This window comes from Engraulis encrasicolus, chromosome 23 (assembly GCF_034702125.1).
Source record: "Engraulis encrasicolus isolate BLACKSEA-1 chromosome 23, IST_EnEncr_1.0, whole genome shotgun sequence".
Lineage (NCBI taxonomy): Eukaryota > Metazoa > Chordata > Actinopteri > Clupeiformes > Engraulidae > Engraulis > Engraulis encrasicolus.
Window position 1 is genome coordinate 20,927,966 of NC_085879.1, and position 17,500 is coordinate 20,945,465.

The window sequence follows — 17,500 nt, forward strand, 5'->3', positions numbered from 1 at the left end:
CGTTCTCCGATAGCACACTAAAGATCGTGTTTAATCACTTTTTGCACCCCCCCCCCTTCGTTTTTATGCTGCCTTGCGGGCCTTCATCATCAATCCTACATTGTCCGCGGGAACATCAATCGACAAGTCATGGTCGAGATGTAAAGCTGGATCTCGAGATTCAAGCTTAAAAAAAAAATCCTTGCTCTAATGCAGAATCATTCACTATGTTCTGTAGGCCGGCCTAGCTCTGACTGAAGGCTATTGTGATTGAACAGACACTCTGTCTGTCAGTGCAGTTCATTTGCAGAGTACAGAGCAGCTTCTCTTCAGGGGGGCGTTTATCTGAACTATGATGGCCTATTTGATTCAACCTTTTCTGTAGCCTTTTCTTCCCCTGACTCAAAAAAGTCTGTTGCCGGCTGCAGGCCCGACGACAGGGGGGACAAAGGGGTATGTTGTCCCGGGCCCAGGGAGATAGGGGGCCCACAATTGCCCCCCCCCATTACATTGTATGTATTGGGTAGGGGGCCCTTTCTGATGACTTTGTCCTGGGCCCAGCCAAAGCTGTCAGCGGCCCTGGGTGGCTGGCAGCACGCAGCACCGGCCAGGGATAATAAGTGTCACAGCCAAATGATTCGTCAGATGCTCAAGACATCATCTGACATTCACGTCACCCTCCACAAGCTCCAGTGGGAGAGAGAGAGAGGGATGGGGCCACCAGAGGAAGTCGACAACGGGGGTCAGGGGGGGGACGGGGGGTCACTTATCCCAGGCCCAGGGAGAGAGGGGGCCCAGAATTGGATCCTCATCACATTGTATGTATTGGGTTTGGGGGCCCCAGCCAAAGCTGTCAGGGGCCCTGGGGCCACCACCACTACCACACTTCCAGGAGACACTCCGAGACACGGAAATGAAAAGTAACATTTCATCAGAGCCATTACAGTCAAGGTGGAGCCTTATTACCTGGATCTTCAGGGAAGGCAGATGAGGCAGCCTCGGGTCACAGCAATTTTGTAGAATTACTGCTTATTCACTTTCGCTACAGCCCCAGGCCACCCAATGCTCATTTCAGCCATGGCACTCAGTGCAACTTTGAAATACCAAAGACTTTCCAAAATGAAAACATAATTGAGACCTCATAATAGGTTGTGTGGGTCTTATTTACACACGAAAAACTAATTGGAATGGCAGCCAGGAGTTTGTTGGTTGAAAAGGGAGTGTTCAGGCATCAGTTAAAAATCCAGGTGCAAATGATGCTGGTTGTCTTCCAGGCTGAGGTGTTGTCTCAAATTACTGGGTGTAAACAGCAAAAGAAGGGAGAGAGAAAAATGTTTTCATCTTCTTGGCAAAGGAAGTAAGGAGCTGTCACCTATTTTTCAGTGTTGGTTTAATCACTGTAGTAAACAAAAAGGAGAAATCCGCATCTTAACAGCGTTAAGCGTTGATCAAACACAAATTTTCGTTCTTTTTTTAAATGAACATGCCCTTCCTATACAAACAAGGCTGCATTTGATGAAACCTCATTTAAATCCATTAGGTACTACAGAGAGTGTATTGTATGGAACAAGAGTTGGGCTAAACAGGCATTTAGATAAAATTTCAAACTGTAGTCATAAAGGCTTGTGGTCCCAAAGACCACAACTCGATGATTTGTGCAGTCAATTACTTTTGTTATGAGCAGAGTCAATTATCCTTTCCCCTGCCACACTTAAACTGACACAATTACAATAATGTGTATAGGTGAAATACTGTCCAGGCTGTATGGCTCTTTCAGAGAAGAAGTGGGCAGATTTGAAAGTAAAACATCGCTAGTATTATCACTACTGAAAGAACCGAAATCAATGTGTGATGGAGAGGAACTTGTTACCACCGACTCAAACGCAACCAACCAACATCAAACCATAAAAATGAAGAAAAGCACTCAACAACAACCACCCAAGGTTATGTTCCCAATTAAACTGTAAATCCAAAGAAGAAATCATTATTCTGGTGTATTTTTTTTGCTCTAGTACAAAAATAGAGGAGGGAGGAATTTGGGTTTTAGGCAGCAGGCACACTGTTCTAATCTGTGCAAATGCAGCATCACACTGATCAACCACCGACAAGCTATTCCTTCATTTACTTTAGTTTAAGATCTTCATCCCCAATGCTGGAGAGCAGAGCCCACTAACCCTGCTGGGGCACACAAGGCTATGAGAGAAAGGAAGGATACCTTCGAACTACCCAGAGCGAGAATGAGAGAGAGAGAGAAAGAGAGAGAGAGAGAGAGAGAGAGAGAGAGAGAGAGAGAGAGAGAGAGAGAGAGAGAAAAAAGAGGAGGGAGGAAAAAAGAGAGAGGTTACTAGGGAAAGCTGCTGGGTAGAGGTTAGAGAGAAAGGAGGGAAAGATACCTGAGAGAGAGAGAGAGAGAGTGAGAGTGAGAGAGAGACGTGAGAGAGAGAGAGAGAGAGAGAGAGAGAGAGAGAGAGAGAGAGAGAGAGAGAGAGAGAGAGAGAAGAGAGAAAACAAGTGAGATAAGTTACTAGGGAAAGGTAATGAGAACCAATAGACTCCAGAGGAGAGATCAATAAGCGGACATGGATACCTGGAGAGGAAGGACAAATCGCGACATTATTTCTCAGCCGAGCGCGAGCACGAGCAGTCAGGCGGTACAGTGAGCGAGAGGCTGGGTCAAGCCATGCCATGCTGACACATGGACCAGAGCGATGTCAGTGAGCTCGCAAAACAATATGTTTTCTAACAAGTTGGGAAAAAAAATAAACAGACAACAGGAACAACACCATCCACCCACAAGTTCAAACTCCAAGAGGAGGAAAAGATGGAGGGACGAGGAGGAGGAGGAGAGAGGAGTGGGAGGTGAAGGGCGAGGAGGCGTTAAGAAACTGTCGGAGGATAGAGGTGTCGGAAGGTTACTCGGTCTGGCTTGCGAATACGGGCGGCATGCCAAGGACAAAAACAGGCACAGTGAATGCTCGTATCCAAAGGCCAAAAAAACAACAGCGATCCACAAGACAAACCCAATAGTGAAAAGAAACAACAACAACAACAAGAGCATACAATCTAGAGGTCCTAACTTTTAATTGCGACACTGGACACTGTACAAGGACAGTGCACGTATATACACACACACACACACACCTCTCAAGGAAAGGTGACCCCATCTGCCAGGCCTCCGAGAACAATGCTGACAGTATGTGGGAGAAGGTAGGTAGAGGTGGGTAATCGATGCGAATACCTTGGAAAACCTATATGGCTTAGCGCATCCTTGTCCTTCGTTCGTAGCATGGGCGCGCTAGGGTGCACATTCATCATCAACACGAGAGGTCCGCGGAGGTGAGGAGGAGACAGTAGAGAGAGAGAAAGGGAGGCCTTGGAGACGCCTGGACTGAGGAGGGGGCTGAATGAGAACCCCCCCCACACACACAAACACACACACACACACACGACTATACTGCAATACCTACGTAGTAGATAGCCACACAGCAAATAGCCCACAGTCATTACAGCCTAGTAGGCAAGCTGTCGCCTCCACCATTTATGTAAGCTGCCGCATTAAAACAAGGGGGTTTATGGACCACATCATGTTCTTTAAGTATTGTCTTTGTATGGGGTGAGGTAATTAAATAAACAAACAAAGAAGCAAACAAAATGAGTGCAAGAATTGGGGGGAGAGGAGCGGCAAACAAGAGTAGCCTACGGAACTTGCTGCTACCACCATCTTGAATCTGAGACAGATGAGTTCTCTGCCTCCTTTCGTCCTTATGGAGTCCTTCTGACGCCTAGCACGGCGGATACATTATACGCCATTGTTTGCGACATGCAAATCAAAACAGAAGAGGTGCCAAAAGACCAAACATGAAACAAATCGTCTCCCGTCGATCAAATTTAATTACATATATTTAGCAGCATCTGTCAAAACGGCCCGCGCGTCTCGCATTGTGACACGGACAGATCATCAGGCTCATCGCAGACACAAATAACCAGACGGCCGCAAGATGAAAGCACACCATCTCTTTTTCTCTCTCTCTCTGTCTCTCTCTCTCTCCATCTCTCTCTCTATTCCTTCCTCTTCCTATGTCCTTTCACAGTAGGCGTGTGCCCACTTTCCTCCTTCGGCACTCGTTGGTTTGCGGCTCTGGGGCCTTTTTTTTTACCACCAACGTGTCATTTACTTGTCAGCTGCCCACAATTGTCTGTCAACCTGCGAATTGAGGGTTTGAGGTTACAAATCACCTCCAGACTCATGGTCCATACAGCACAAGGGCAGTAATGAAAACAAATGCTCATGATGCGAGCCACGGCTGCTGGTGGTGGGCAGCGATGTGCCTTTTTATGTGCTTGTGTGTGTCTGTGTGTACCCACGCAGGCAAATCTTGTTTTTCATGTGTACTTGTGTTTGAGTATGTGGATGTCCACATGCAGAACAGTTTGTATGTGTGGTTGTGAAACTGTGCAACCGTGTGAGATGAATACATGAGGATGATAGATAGATAGATAGATAGATAGATAGATAGATAGATAGATAGATAGATAGATAGATAGATAGATAGATAGATAGATAGATAGATAGATAGATAGATAGATAGATAGATAGATTGATAGATTGATAGATTGATAGATTGATTGATAGATTGATAGATTGATAGATTGATAGATTGATAGATTGATTGATTGATTGATTGATTGATTGATTGATTGATTGATTGATTGATTGATTGATTGATTGATTGATAGATAGATAGATAGATAGATAGATAGATAGATAGATAGATAGATAGATAGATAGATAGATAGATAGATGTAGATCTGTTCATAGACAGATGAAAACATTGTATGTGTGTGTGTGTGTGTGTGTGCGTGCATGCGTGTGTGTGTGTGTGTTAACTTGTTTGTGTGCCTGCACACCATCTCGAGACACATGTGTGATGGTGTCCGCGGCAGCCTAGGACGTACAAACAGATGAGCTGTCTGTCTGTCTGACTGGCTGGCTGGCTGGCTGGTCATAAATAATCATGAAGTCAGACCTGAAGATCACGTCCGCAAGCTGTCTCAGAAGAAACAGATCCGTATACACTCGCCGCTCTCACTCTCCGGCAAAACCGAAAAAAATAATGAAATAAAACAGCCCATCAAGATGTTCCGCCAATGATGAACTGAGAAATGCTAACACTCGTTCTTTTTCTTTGCACAAGAAGACCGTCTGAAGTGGAAGAAGGAGCTGGATGATGGTCTTCAGGGAACGGGGCTGCCCACTGGTTAGAGACTAGACTGCTTTTAATGACTGGAGAAATCACGGCTGGTCATTTCGCCGCGCGAGTAAATTGAATGTGATTCCGTGGTTTTAAAAGGTCGACAGTTGCCTCAAAGCACACACTGATGTTAAAAAAAACTGATCTTGTCTCTGGAGATTTGCCCATGTCGTCAAGTCTACAGCAAGAAACTCAGACTCGGAGTCCTTAGTAAATTACATAGTGTACTGTATTAAACTGTTTTGATAATCTCATAGATATGCATGTCCTCTTATTAGTAAAATACAGAAACAGGAATATTCTGGTAATACTTTGTAAAATAATGTAAAAAGGAGATGTGTATAGGGTAACACAAACCCAAAAAACACCCCCCAGCCATAAACACATACAGATACAGTATAAAACATTGCTTAGTTGTTTGAGTTGGTGTTCGCAATGATACAATATGCTTCAATCTCATAAGTACATATCCTTATGCTGATTTACGGAAGACTTAATGTAACCATGCACAGGCAGCACTGCTCTCAACAGAGCGCTCAACTCGAGCTCATCACTGCCATGGCAACCCAATTCAACAGATGAAAATGTACCACTACTTAACAGGAATGGAGAAGGAGGAAAAAAATAAATGAAATTACTCTCATAGCAAGGAGCCGAGGGGGGGAAATGACAAATAACTACAGCATAGCGCCCAACCTCTCATAAGGAGCCGTAATGACACAATTATAATGAGGAGAGCTAAGGCACATCGTTCTATCCTTAAAGGGACACTGTGCAGGAAATGGTCAAAAAAGGTACTGCAACTATGGTACTCATTGAAACTGGGTTGGCTATTGCCAAATTTGATATTTACATGAAAGTTTACTAAATAATAAACACATATTTTCTAGTATGGTCTAAGTAGAGTCATTTTTGCAGCTATAAATGGCTATTTTTGGAATTTCAAAATGGCGGACCATGGAGAAGATCCCCCTTTTCATGTATGAAAAGTGCAATTTTTCCAGTCATAATGAATACTTAGAATTTGATGGTGGTGGTAAGTAGGCTATTCATGAAAAAGGTAACATTAGTGAATGGGCAGCATGAATTCTGGAAATACACAACTAAAAATCTCACACAGTGTCCCTTTAACCTAATAGCATGTTCGGCAGCCTTCCCTCTTGCTGTGCTGCCCAGTCGTGTTTCCACGCAGGCAGGGCAGAGTGCTAGGCATAGGCAGACAAGATGGGCGCCTAGGGTTGGCAAATGTCTTGGGGGGTGCCAGTAATGTCCAAAAAGTCCCAGAGAATTAGAGCGTCAGATCAAATAATACATTAAACTTTACATTGAACGTGGTTATTCATGACCACTCAATATATGTAGGTACTACAGTACGTAGACCAGCTGTGCTTGATCAGATAAACATACGTCATGTTTACAGATGTCAATGTCTATACGCACTAAAAGAAAGAGGGGTTCGCCAAATTAATTAGAATCCTCCTTGCACTGAGGAGGCTACAGGGTTAGAGTGAATCACTCCTGTATGCATTCAGTAATCACTACGAATACTGACCAGCAAGATCAAAGACATGGCTTTCCTTTCCACACTTTCTAAGCACTGAGTAAGCATTTTAAAGTCTCTCGATCTGTCAATTCCTTCATTCAGAACTTGCCAGGAGTCACCATTTATGAGGTTATTTTCAAAATGCACAATCTGGACGTGCCTAGCATAGCTGGGTAAATAATGTCTCCTCCATTCGCAGCTCAGCAAAAATAATCTGCCTGGACTCTAAACATCGACTAGTTCACTACACACGAGCAGCTGTGGCCCAAAAGGAAGCTGATTTAGAAATCACTTTGGATGAAAGTGTCTGCAAGGTGTAATATAATATTTTGTATGATGGTGGCAAGGTGTCACAGAGACGATGCTAAAGCATGAGTCAGGTAACAACACAGAACAAGATTCGATTCATATCTCAACCCTTAACCCCTCTCACCATCCTGCTCATTTCCTCTCTCCTGTGATATTATCCGGCCATAATAAAGGCCCAATAGGCCTTACCGAGTAGAAAACCTTTAAAAAGAAATAAAGTGGCAGTGGTACCTGTGGCGGGGTCGATGGTGTGCTCGATGACGTGGTCGTCCTGGTGCACCCACTCGCCGTTGCACTTGAAGTACATCTGCGTGGCCGGCGTGGAGCGGCAGGTCAGCGTCACCGGCTTGTTCTTCACGATGTACACGTCGTCCGGCTCCACCTGGAAGTGGGGCAGCAGGTCCGAGAAGGCCGCCGGCACCGCATGAGTCACCGGGGCACCGTGCTCCGCACCTGGAGAGAAGAAGAAGAAGAAGAAGGGAGGGAGGGAAGAAGAGAGGGAGGGAAGAAAGGAAGAAAGATTTAGCACTCGTTTGTTTGTAAATCATTGCCAGACATTAACAATAAATGTTTATTTTCTATACTGTATACGGAGATGGCAGAAAGAGTGAAAGAAAGAGTGGGAGTGGAACAGATTGAATAAAGAAGGAAAGGAACAAGAAAGAAAGAAAAAAGAAAGAAAGAAAGACCGAAAGAAAGAAACAAAGAAAGAAAGAAAGAAAGAAAGAAAGACAGAAAGCAAGAAAGAAATAGTCGAAAAAGCAAAGGGCAAGAAAAAAATCAATTCAGACAAGGAGGGACGCAACACGAAACACCAAGATGCATCGGCATCCACGGAGGCCTTTTGCTAAAGCCCTTTGCTTTTGTCTTCTTTCGACTTTTTTAGTCTTTCTTCCAAAAACAGATTTGGTTGGGCTTTGGAGTGTGACAAATAGGGCTTTTACAAACACCAAAAAGCCCTGTTCCTGGGCTTCAACTGCAGGCGATAGCTATGTCAAACAAGCACATGTAATACGAGCAACAAGAAAGCCAAGCGATTTTTTTAAAAGTCAAGTCTGATCAAACATTTGTCTGACAAACCGCTGTAAACACGGCAGTAATGTCTAAATATAAAGCCGACGAAGACTCGCACATTGTGTCAGTGTGGGAGTGCGGAGACGCAACGAAATGAAAAGAGATGTGGTCTGCCTGATAGCACTGTATGTATTAATGTGATATGATTCAAGCAACCGGGCTTCCAGTTATTTTATTTGCTAATAACATTGGAAAAGATTAGAGACTCTATGACACGAATAGCAAAGCCAAAACGGCTCATCAGAAATACAGATAGGAATGCGCACAAACACACACACACAAACACATGCACACATACACATGGCCATACATACATACATAGTGATATACAGTGAGCACAAATTCTCGCTCTCACATGCACACACTCACGCATGCACTATGCACACGCACACACACACACACACACACACACACACACACACACACACACACACACACACACACACACACACACACACACACACACACACACACACACACACACACAGGCGCTTGCTCATGTAGGTACACACACACACACACACACACACACACACACACACACACACACACACACACACACACACACACACACACACACACACACACAGACAGGCGCTTGCGCATGTAGGTACGCACGCACACACGTACGCACATACACACACACACACACACACACACACACACACACACACACACACACACACACACACACACACACACACACACACACACACACACACACACACGCACACACACACAAACAGAAAATACCCTTCCTTGTGAATAGGCAGGAAGATAGAGAGAGTGAGGGAGAGAAAGAGCGAGCAAGGGAGAGAGCACGTCAGTGAGCGGGGAAGAGTGCAAGCATGTGAGTGGCCTTGTCAGGGCTTGGCTCGGGGCGGCTAGCCGAGCCCATCATTTGTCTCTCCGCTGTTAATCAGAGCCTTTTAAGATCACAGCGCGGTGCGGGCCTCTGGCCATAAATCCACCTCCCCATACCCACCACCCCACCCCTCTTCACCGCCCACCATCCCCGCCATCCGCCATCCCTCTCCCGGAGTGACCGTTACACTTGGCGGCGTGCTCCTCCAACCCCCTCCCACCAACCCCTGCCCCTCCCCTCTGGGCTCGCATCCCAGAGCCCTTTAACTCCATCCCGGTTAGGCCGCGCGGGGAAGATAGCACGGACTGACAGGAGCAGAGCCAAGCACCCTGCGACAGCTCATGTCACAACTGGACTTAAGCAGCGCAGTACCATGCCCGCCACCACCACCAACCACCACAAACAAACCAGAATGTTTGTGTCTGTAGTTGGGGGGGAAAGCTTTTTTCTCCTCACTCAGCCAATATTTATTTCCTTACTTCAGCCACTATTTATTTATTTACTTCCCTGGCCTGCTTATTTATTTATTCTTTGTGTCAATCATGGGTTGCTATGGTGACTTGGGTAGGCAGGCAGGCAGAAGCATGAAGAGGAACAACATGGTTGATGGAGACGTGAAGATGGTACTGTAACCGTGGTAATGAGAGAAACATGGGTCTCGGTGAAGGTGCTGTTGTGTCTTGATGTTTTTTTCCTTTTTCTTCTGTTTTTTTGAGTGACATAAACAAACTAACTCTACAGAGATACAGCTAGACTGTAGAGCAAGCATGTTTGCATTCTCTTTAGTACCGAGTTGCCTCAATACTGAAGCTTCTTTGTTTTGTTTTGTTTTTTGCTGTTTTTTCTTTCCATTTTGCTTTTTTGCTTTTTTTCCCCTTCTCTTTTTTCCCAGGGCCTGTAATTAAGACAGAATTGCTAATTTATCCTTTTCCACCCACAGATACGGAGCAACAATTAAGCCCGGCTCTTGGTCTATATTTACGCTTTATTCACACCATCTTAAACACGTCTCCAGCACCATGTTTATTCTGCAGCCATCACAACAGATATGCTTCTTCTTCTTCTTCACGCAGCATTTCTGAATTACCCGGGAATTCTTCATCTGGCTAAACTCCATTCAATGTAACAATCTTGCTATCCTTCCAACATTAATTTGTTTCCACCTTTTTTCTGTAATCTCTTCACAGGCAGAATGATTGGGAGGCCTTGCCAAAGCACATACCAAGGCCAAACAGTGTTAAAAGCCTTGTCAAAAATATTTGTGCCACAATGGCAAAAGCATGTTGCAATGTCAAGTCAAGTCAAGTCAAGTGTACTTTATTGTCAAAAGTCTATGTAACAGGGTTAGCACAGAAGTTTGAAATTGCGTCTAGATGTAGCCTACTTTTTAAAGTATTTTTGGGCTTTTTACGAAATAACAGGACCGCCGAAGAGGTGGACAGGAAGTAGTTAGTAGGTAGTAGAGAGAGAATGACTAGGGGGCGGGAAATGACATCAGGTCAGAATCGAACCCCTCGCAAAAGCATCACAAAGGAACTACAAACCATTCCAATCAACACCCTTTCATTACAACCACTACCAATGGTGATGAGAAATATTTGAACTACAATGGAGCAGGGTCCGTGGCCCCGGAATCAGCATGTTGTTATTTTATTTTTTTCCCGCCAACGTCAGTGTTTCCCATACATTGAGGAAACTATGGCGGCCCGCCATAGTTTAAATCTGGCCGCCATAGTTTACGAAAATGTAAAAAAAAAAAAAAAAAAATAAAATAAACTTTTTTTTAATTTTTTTTTTTTTAACGATATCCGTTTTTGTTAAAAACGATTTGAATTACGATTTTGAATTTCCTTCGCATTTTCCTCCTGGAGTAAATACATCCTATAGACTCTGTATTGGTTAGATAGCCTAAGTAGTCCCACGGTAACACAGAATGAGGGGAAAGCATTAGGAAGTGACCGTAAGGGTATTACAGTTGATTCATGTGTAACATCGGGTGAGTAACAGAACATGTGCGCAACGATGCGTTATGACACGCCGATATGCGAGGATCTTCGTCCAAATCGCTAGTCGCATGCATCATCGCTAACTGCGTTTACATCGCGTGCCGCGTGTAAGGGAAATGTTAGTTGTTGTCATGTATGGAATTCACTTCAATTTGTGCTGTTTCTTGCTTCAGTTGTGGACAAAACGATTGGCCAAACTCACAATAGAAAGCCTTTGCTGTGCTACTGTCCCAGAGAGCTGAAAAAAAAAACCTTCATAGAAGTCACACTTAACAGGGGTGTTAACCAATCCAATGAGTTCTCTCATTGCTCTCTCTCTCTCTCTCTCTCTCTCTCTCTCTCTCTGTCTGTCTGTCTGTCTGTCTGTCTGTCTCTCTCTCTCTCTCTCTCTCTCTCTCTCTCTCTCTCTCTCTCTCTCATAGTAGCCTACTATTTACCCATAACAAATGGTGAATTTCTGAGCCCTTTTTAATTTGTAGCCTATACCACTGAAGGCATGATAATGCTTCATCATATTTTAGAAATAGGGCCTATGTGCCTGTTATATACCAAATGTTTATCATTTTGAAATTGTTTCAGTTGTTTATGACTTGTGTATGACTGAAATTATCTCTGCATACTATCAGTGCTGCATTGCTTTGTAAAGATAGGCTATTCAACACACTTTAAAAACACACTGAAAAGATACGGCCATAGTAGCCTACTGAAAACATTTTGTTCATAATAATGGTGATTAATAAATGGTGGTCTTAAATTTTCATACTGACATCCTTGAATTTGACTTGGTAGATCACGGCAGGCCAACTTCAAAAGTAGATCTTGGTTAAAAAAAAAGGTTGGGCACCCCTGCTATAGAGAGAACCACAAGTGCTTGAAAGACAGGGATCAAAAGCCTTGTCAAGTTGTTGTAGTTTACTTGGGTTTGGGAGCAATATAAAAAAACCTTCAGAGAAGGGACAGTTGGGATGAGTTTACTAACACTCCCTAGGCTTTGTTTTTACAGTTGTAATGAGTTTGGTGACAGACCTTCATTGACCACAGCAGAGGAGACATCGGGCTGCATATAGAAATTAATTATGTGTAATGAATGTGATATAGACATAATGTGTAATATGTTGTTCAGCCTTTTAATGGGAGGAATTTGGAAAAAAAAAAAAAAACTGGCCCTGTGACCAGCACCCCTCATGTAGAATGTGTACGCCTACAGATATGTGTGGGGGAAAAGGCATAGCCTACCCTCTAAGACCCTTTTTGTCTATGCGTTAACAATTTCACTGTGCTCTTAAATTCTTATCTCTGCTCCTATTTTGTTTTATTATTGTTTCCCAGACCCCTGCATGAGGGACGAATGAAACTGTGTTGTAAAACAGAAATTATTCACTGTACTGCATTTTTTGACAATGACAATGTACTACTATTATACAAGTCATGGGTAAAATCTTATGTAGCCTTATTTCTCAAAATATAAATGGCTGAAATATAGGCCCAGGCCTACAGTTTCTCCATGCGCCAATGTCATACTGTAGTCATTGTTTTGCCATTTTGCATTTACGCTGCAAGAATACACCCCCCCCCCCCCCCCCAAAAAAGGCCCGTGTGAGAAGACCCCCCCCCCCCCGGACAAAATAAAACCCGGCTGCCCCCATAGTTTCCAAAATCTCTGTGGGAAACACTGACGTCCTTGTAATGGAGAGAGCCGCGGCGAGCCAAAGGGGAGAACGTGTCTCATTATGAAACCGGCAGTGCTGGGCCTGACCTCACCCTGGCCCTGGCCTCTGCTGCCTCATCTCCCAAGCAAAGCCGCGGCCCAGGTCCCGGATAATATTAGTCACCCCCCCCCCACCGCTACCACTGCCGCTGCCACCGACACCCCCCAGCTGCCCTCAACACGCCTCCATGTCAGCATCACCCATTGCCTGTGAACGGGAGGTCTTTACAAAGATGAAAAATGTGAATCGTGCTGATTGTAAGTGCTTCCCAGTCCACGCATAATGGCACACTGACACAGGCACACAAACACACACTCTCCTCAGATCGACCATGCAAGCCAGCATGCATGCACGCACGCACACTAGGGGTGGTACGGTTCACAAAATTCATGGTTCGCTTCATATCACGGAGTCAAGGTCACGGTTTTCGGTGCACTACGGTTCTTTTTTTTTAAGTTCATGATAAATGGTGCACTGGCTAATAGAATAAGACTTACCACTAAATATCCTACATATGGTTTGTATAGACTTATAATGTGAAAATGGTGAGTTTAATTGTGTCATCCTCTGATTTGGTCTTATACACTAATGTTTTAATCAGAGAGACTGGATAAGATACTCCTAGAATCTGTTCTAGATCTGTCTAGAATATGTTTTACATATTTTTCTGGGCAATACATGAATTGCGGTTTGCGATGGATTGCACGGTTCGGTTCGGTATGTGTGTGAATTGTACGGTTTCGGTTTTCGGTGCGGTTTGTGCCATCCCTAACGCACACACACACACACACACACACACACACACACACACACACACACACACACACACACACACACACACACACACACACACACACACACACACACACACACACACACACACACACACACACACACACACACCATATCTTGATTCTGAAAACATTGATCCTTTGCTTGAGTGAAAAAAAGACTGCACTATTGATCAACGTTGCAACAGTGTTCTTCCTTTTCTGCGATTTTCACTCGCGCAGGTCATACTAGTCAAAGGTGCGTAGTCATCAACAAATGCAGTACCGCTGTTTCTCCATCATCAGGTCAGAACTGAAACACAAAAGCCTGTTTCATAAAAGATGAAACGCTGTCAAGCTACTTAAAAGAAGTCTGGCTTGAACTTGTGTAGCTCCTTTGACAAGGCTGCAAATGTGAGCTGCGTTAATGCAAGCGCCCCTCCCACCCCTTACACTCGCAGGATGACAAGCACACACGGCCGTGAGAGGACACACACACACACACTGTCGTCAGTACTTGCGTGCATGCACTGAGGACAGTGTGTGTGTGTGTGTGTGTGTGTGTGTGTGTGTGTGTGTGTGTGTGTGTGTGTGTGTGTGTGTGTGTGTGTGTGCGTGCCTGCGTGCGTGCGTGTGTGTGTGTGTACGCGCTGTTCTGTGCTGAGAGTGCTAATTCATCAGTGTGAGATACAGGGCGGGGGGGGGGGGTATGCTGAGCGGGTGAGCGGAGCGCTGGGCTATTGAACCCCCTCTAATGTATCGTGTACGTGTCTTGGTCTTAATGAAAATTAAATGTGCTGTATCCAACGAAGGACATAGATCTCTTTTCCTGTTTTCTGTCTTCGACCCCCCCCAACACACACACACGCACGCACGCACACACACGCCCGCACGCACTCTCTGTCTCTCTCTCTCTCTCTCTCTCTCTCTCTCTCTCTCTCTCTCTCTCCTCTCTCTCTCTCATCTCTCTCTCTCTCTCTCTCTCTCTCTCTCTCTCTCTCTCTCTCTCTATCTCTCTCTCACACACACACACACACACACACACACACACACACACACACACACACACACACACACACACACACCATCACCATCTGTGTGTCTACCCCAACGTAAAACGAAAAAATTATGAAAATGAGACAAGACGCCATTCATAACTGGTGTGTGTGTGTTCCGCCCAAATACTTTTGCCCATTTGTAATGTTGAGTTAATGTGTAGCTAGCTCTTCAATCATGCATGAGCGTGTACAGTACATGCTGTTGTTTTTCTGTGTGTGTTGAGGGTTTTTTTTTATATTATCTCTTCATCTCTTTTTTCTATCCCCCCTTCCTTTCTCTTTGGAGCAAACACACACACACACACACACACACACACACACACACACACACACACACACACACACACACACACACGCGCGCGCACACACACACACACACACACACATACACATACACATCCACATACGCATGCACACTCACGCACACACACACACACACACACACACACACACACACACACACACACACACACACACACACACACACACACACACACACACACACGTCGAGACAGAGACAGCCATCAAAGAGCCATTACAAAGGGGCTTTTCTTGTCGAAAACAAAGCCAAAGGTCACAATAGCCGCGTGCGTTAATTTGCACTAATGCGCACGATAAGTCGTGGGTACTAATTTCGCGTTAAGGGCCCATTACTCTGCATCGTAATGACGGGGGATTTGCTTTTTGCACGCTGACCTTTTCATCCGGGTCTGAAGATTTACTGTTGATGGTTGTGAAGAAAGATGTACCAGAAGAAGAACTAAACCCCCCACCCACTAGCTAGTTAGATGCAAGAAACGAGGCGTTTTTGAAGTCGCTGTGTGGTAAAAACCAGCCTGTCGGTTTAAAATCACTCATTAAATTGCAATTCATCCAGCCCAAACCCATGCAGCCAGGCTTTTTTTGCGCCCACCATCCGTTTACAAAGATTGGCTCATTTGTTGTGGGCTTACTCAGGTGTGTAATGTCTTAAAAGGAACCTTCTGCTTAAAATCATATCTGATTTTCTTCACATTTTTTTTTCTACAGATACTGAGATTATTGCCACTTTTAGCCAAGCGTTTTTCCTTAATCCATTACTACAAAAAGTCTATCTTGCATAAGCTCCTCATTGCACTTAAAGGGGCTCCCTTTTTATTCTTTATAATCAAGCCGTACTTCAAACAGCTCTTGGCAAATGGCTTTGTTTTGCTAATATGGGAAGCTGAGGACAAGCAACCGGGGACATATTCTGTTTGTGTGTGTGTGTGGGTGTGAGTGTGAGTGTTTGCGTGTGCTTGCGCGAGCATGTGATTGTGTGAGTGTTTGTGTGTGTGCCTGCGTGCGTGCGTGCGTGCGTGCTTGAGTGCGTGCGTGCGTGCGTGCGTGCGTGCGTGCGTACTGTATGGTTCAGTATTGGGTCAGGTAGAGCACATACACAGGCTTGCTGGGGTGTAGCCAAAATGTTCTGCGCTAATTGGCCAGGGCTCTGTTCTTTCAGAGAGGTGGGCTGAGAAGATGAGACATATGGTTAAAGAAAAAAACCCAGCTCATTCTGCTGCAGTCACACACTTAAACACGCACGTACACGGGCACACGCATGCACGCGCACGCGCACACACACGCATACACACAGCGTGTGGCAAAGCTGCTAACATGCATTTCGCGTTTCTTGCCATCTGAGATTTACCTCTCCATGAAAGCGCAGTCTGAAGCCACACGCCGTGCTACGAATTAAAGCCGGTCTGTGCAACTGATGTATGGCTTTCAGAAGCTGACACCGTTATTAAGGATACAGCGTATTCATCACCCCCCACGCCCCTCAAAACATACACAGGCTGGGAGGGAGGGAGAGAGGAGGGATGAGGGGTGTGTGACAGAGAGAGAGAGAGAGAGAGAGAGAGAGAGAGAGAGAGAGAGAGAGAGAGAGAGAGAGAGAGAGAGAGAGAGAGAGAGAGAGAGAGAGAGAGAGAGAGAGAGAGAGAGAGAGAGAGAGAGAGAGAGAGATACTGTACAGAGCTGCAAGGATAGAGAGAGAAGGATAGAGAGATGACTTGATGGATAGTAAAAATATATCATAAGGATACAGAAGGGAAGTGGGGATAAAAAAGAGAGGGACAGAACATCAGAGGATGACATGCCCTAAACTAACAACACAGGGAAGAGTGAGAAGAAACACAGATGCAGAGACATAGATGAATAGACGGATAGAAATGCAGAGAGGGAGAGAGAGGTGGTTGAGGGTGAGGGGGGGGGTTGAGAGAGCGAGAGAGAGCGAGAGAAATACGAAGTTAAATAGAGAGAGAGCGAGAGAAATAGAGAGAGAGAGAGAAATAGAGAGAGAGAGGGATAGAGAGATGACTTGATGGATAGTAAAAAGATATCGGGAGGATACAAAAGGGAAGTGGGGATAAAAAAGAGAGGGACAGAACATCATAGTGAGATGTGCCCTAAACTAACAACACAGAGAAGAGTGAGGAGAAACACAGATGCAGAGACATAGATGAATAGACGGATAGATGGATAGAAATGCAGAGAGGGAAATAGAGGGGGATGAGGGTGAGGGGTGTGTGTGTGTGTGTGTGTGTGTGTGTGTGTGTGTGTGTGTGTGTGTGTGTGTGTGTGTGTGTGTGTGTGAGAGAGAGAGAGAGAGAGAGAGAGAGAGAGAGAGAGAGAGAGAGAGAGAGAGAGAGAGAGAGAGAGAGAGAGAGAGAGAGAGAGAGAGAGAGAGGGATAGGCAGATGACTAGATGGATAGTAAAAAGATATAAGGATACAGAAAGGAAGTATGGATAAAAAAGAGAGGGACAGAACATCAGAGGATGACATGCCCTAAACTAACAACACAGGGAAGAGCGAGAAGAAACACAGATGCAGAGACATAGATGAAATGATGGATAGAAATGCAGAGAGGGAGAGAGAGGTGGTTGAGGGTGAGTGGGGGGGGGTGCTTGAGA

The 17,500-nt window shown here is 44.9% G+C and overlaps 1 protein-coding gene across 1 annotated transcript in view; it reads right to left on the bottom strand.

Moving 5' to 3' along the window:
- Nucleotides 1-17,500, bottom strand: part of unc5a (unc-5 netrin receptor A) — a 302,233-nt gene that overhangs the window by 180,907 nt on the left and 103,826 nt on the right. Inside the window, exon 2 of the mRNA XM_063189423.1 lies at nt 7,315-7,536. Within this exon, the coding sequence (XP_063045493.1) occupies nt 7,315-7,536 (222 nt within the window). The remainder of the gene's footprint in view (nt 1-7,314; nt 7,537-17,500) is intronic.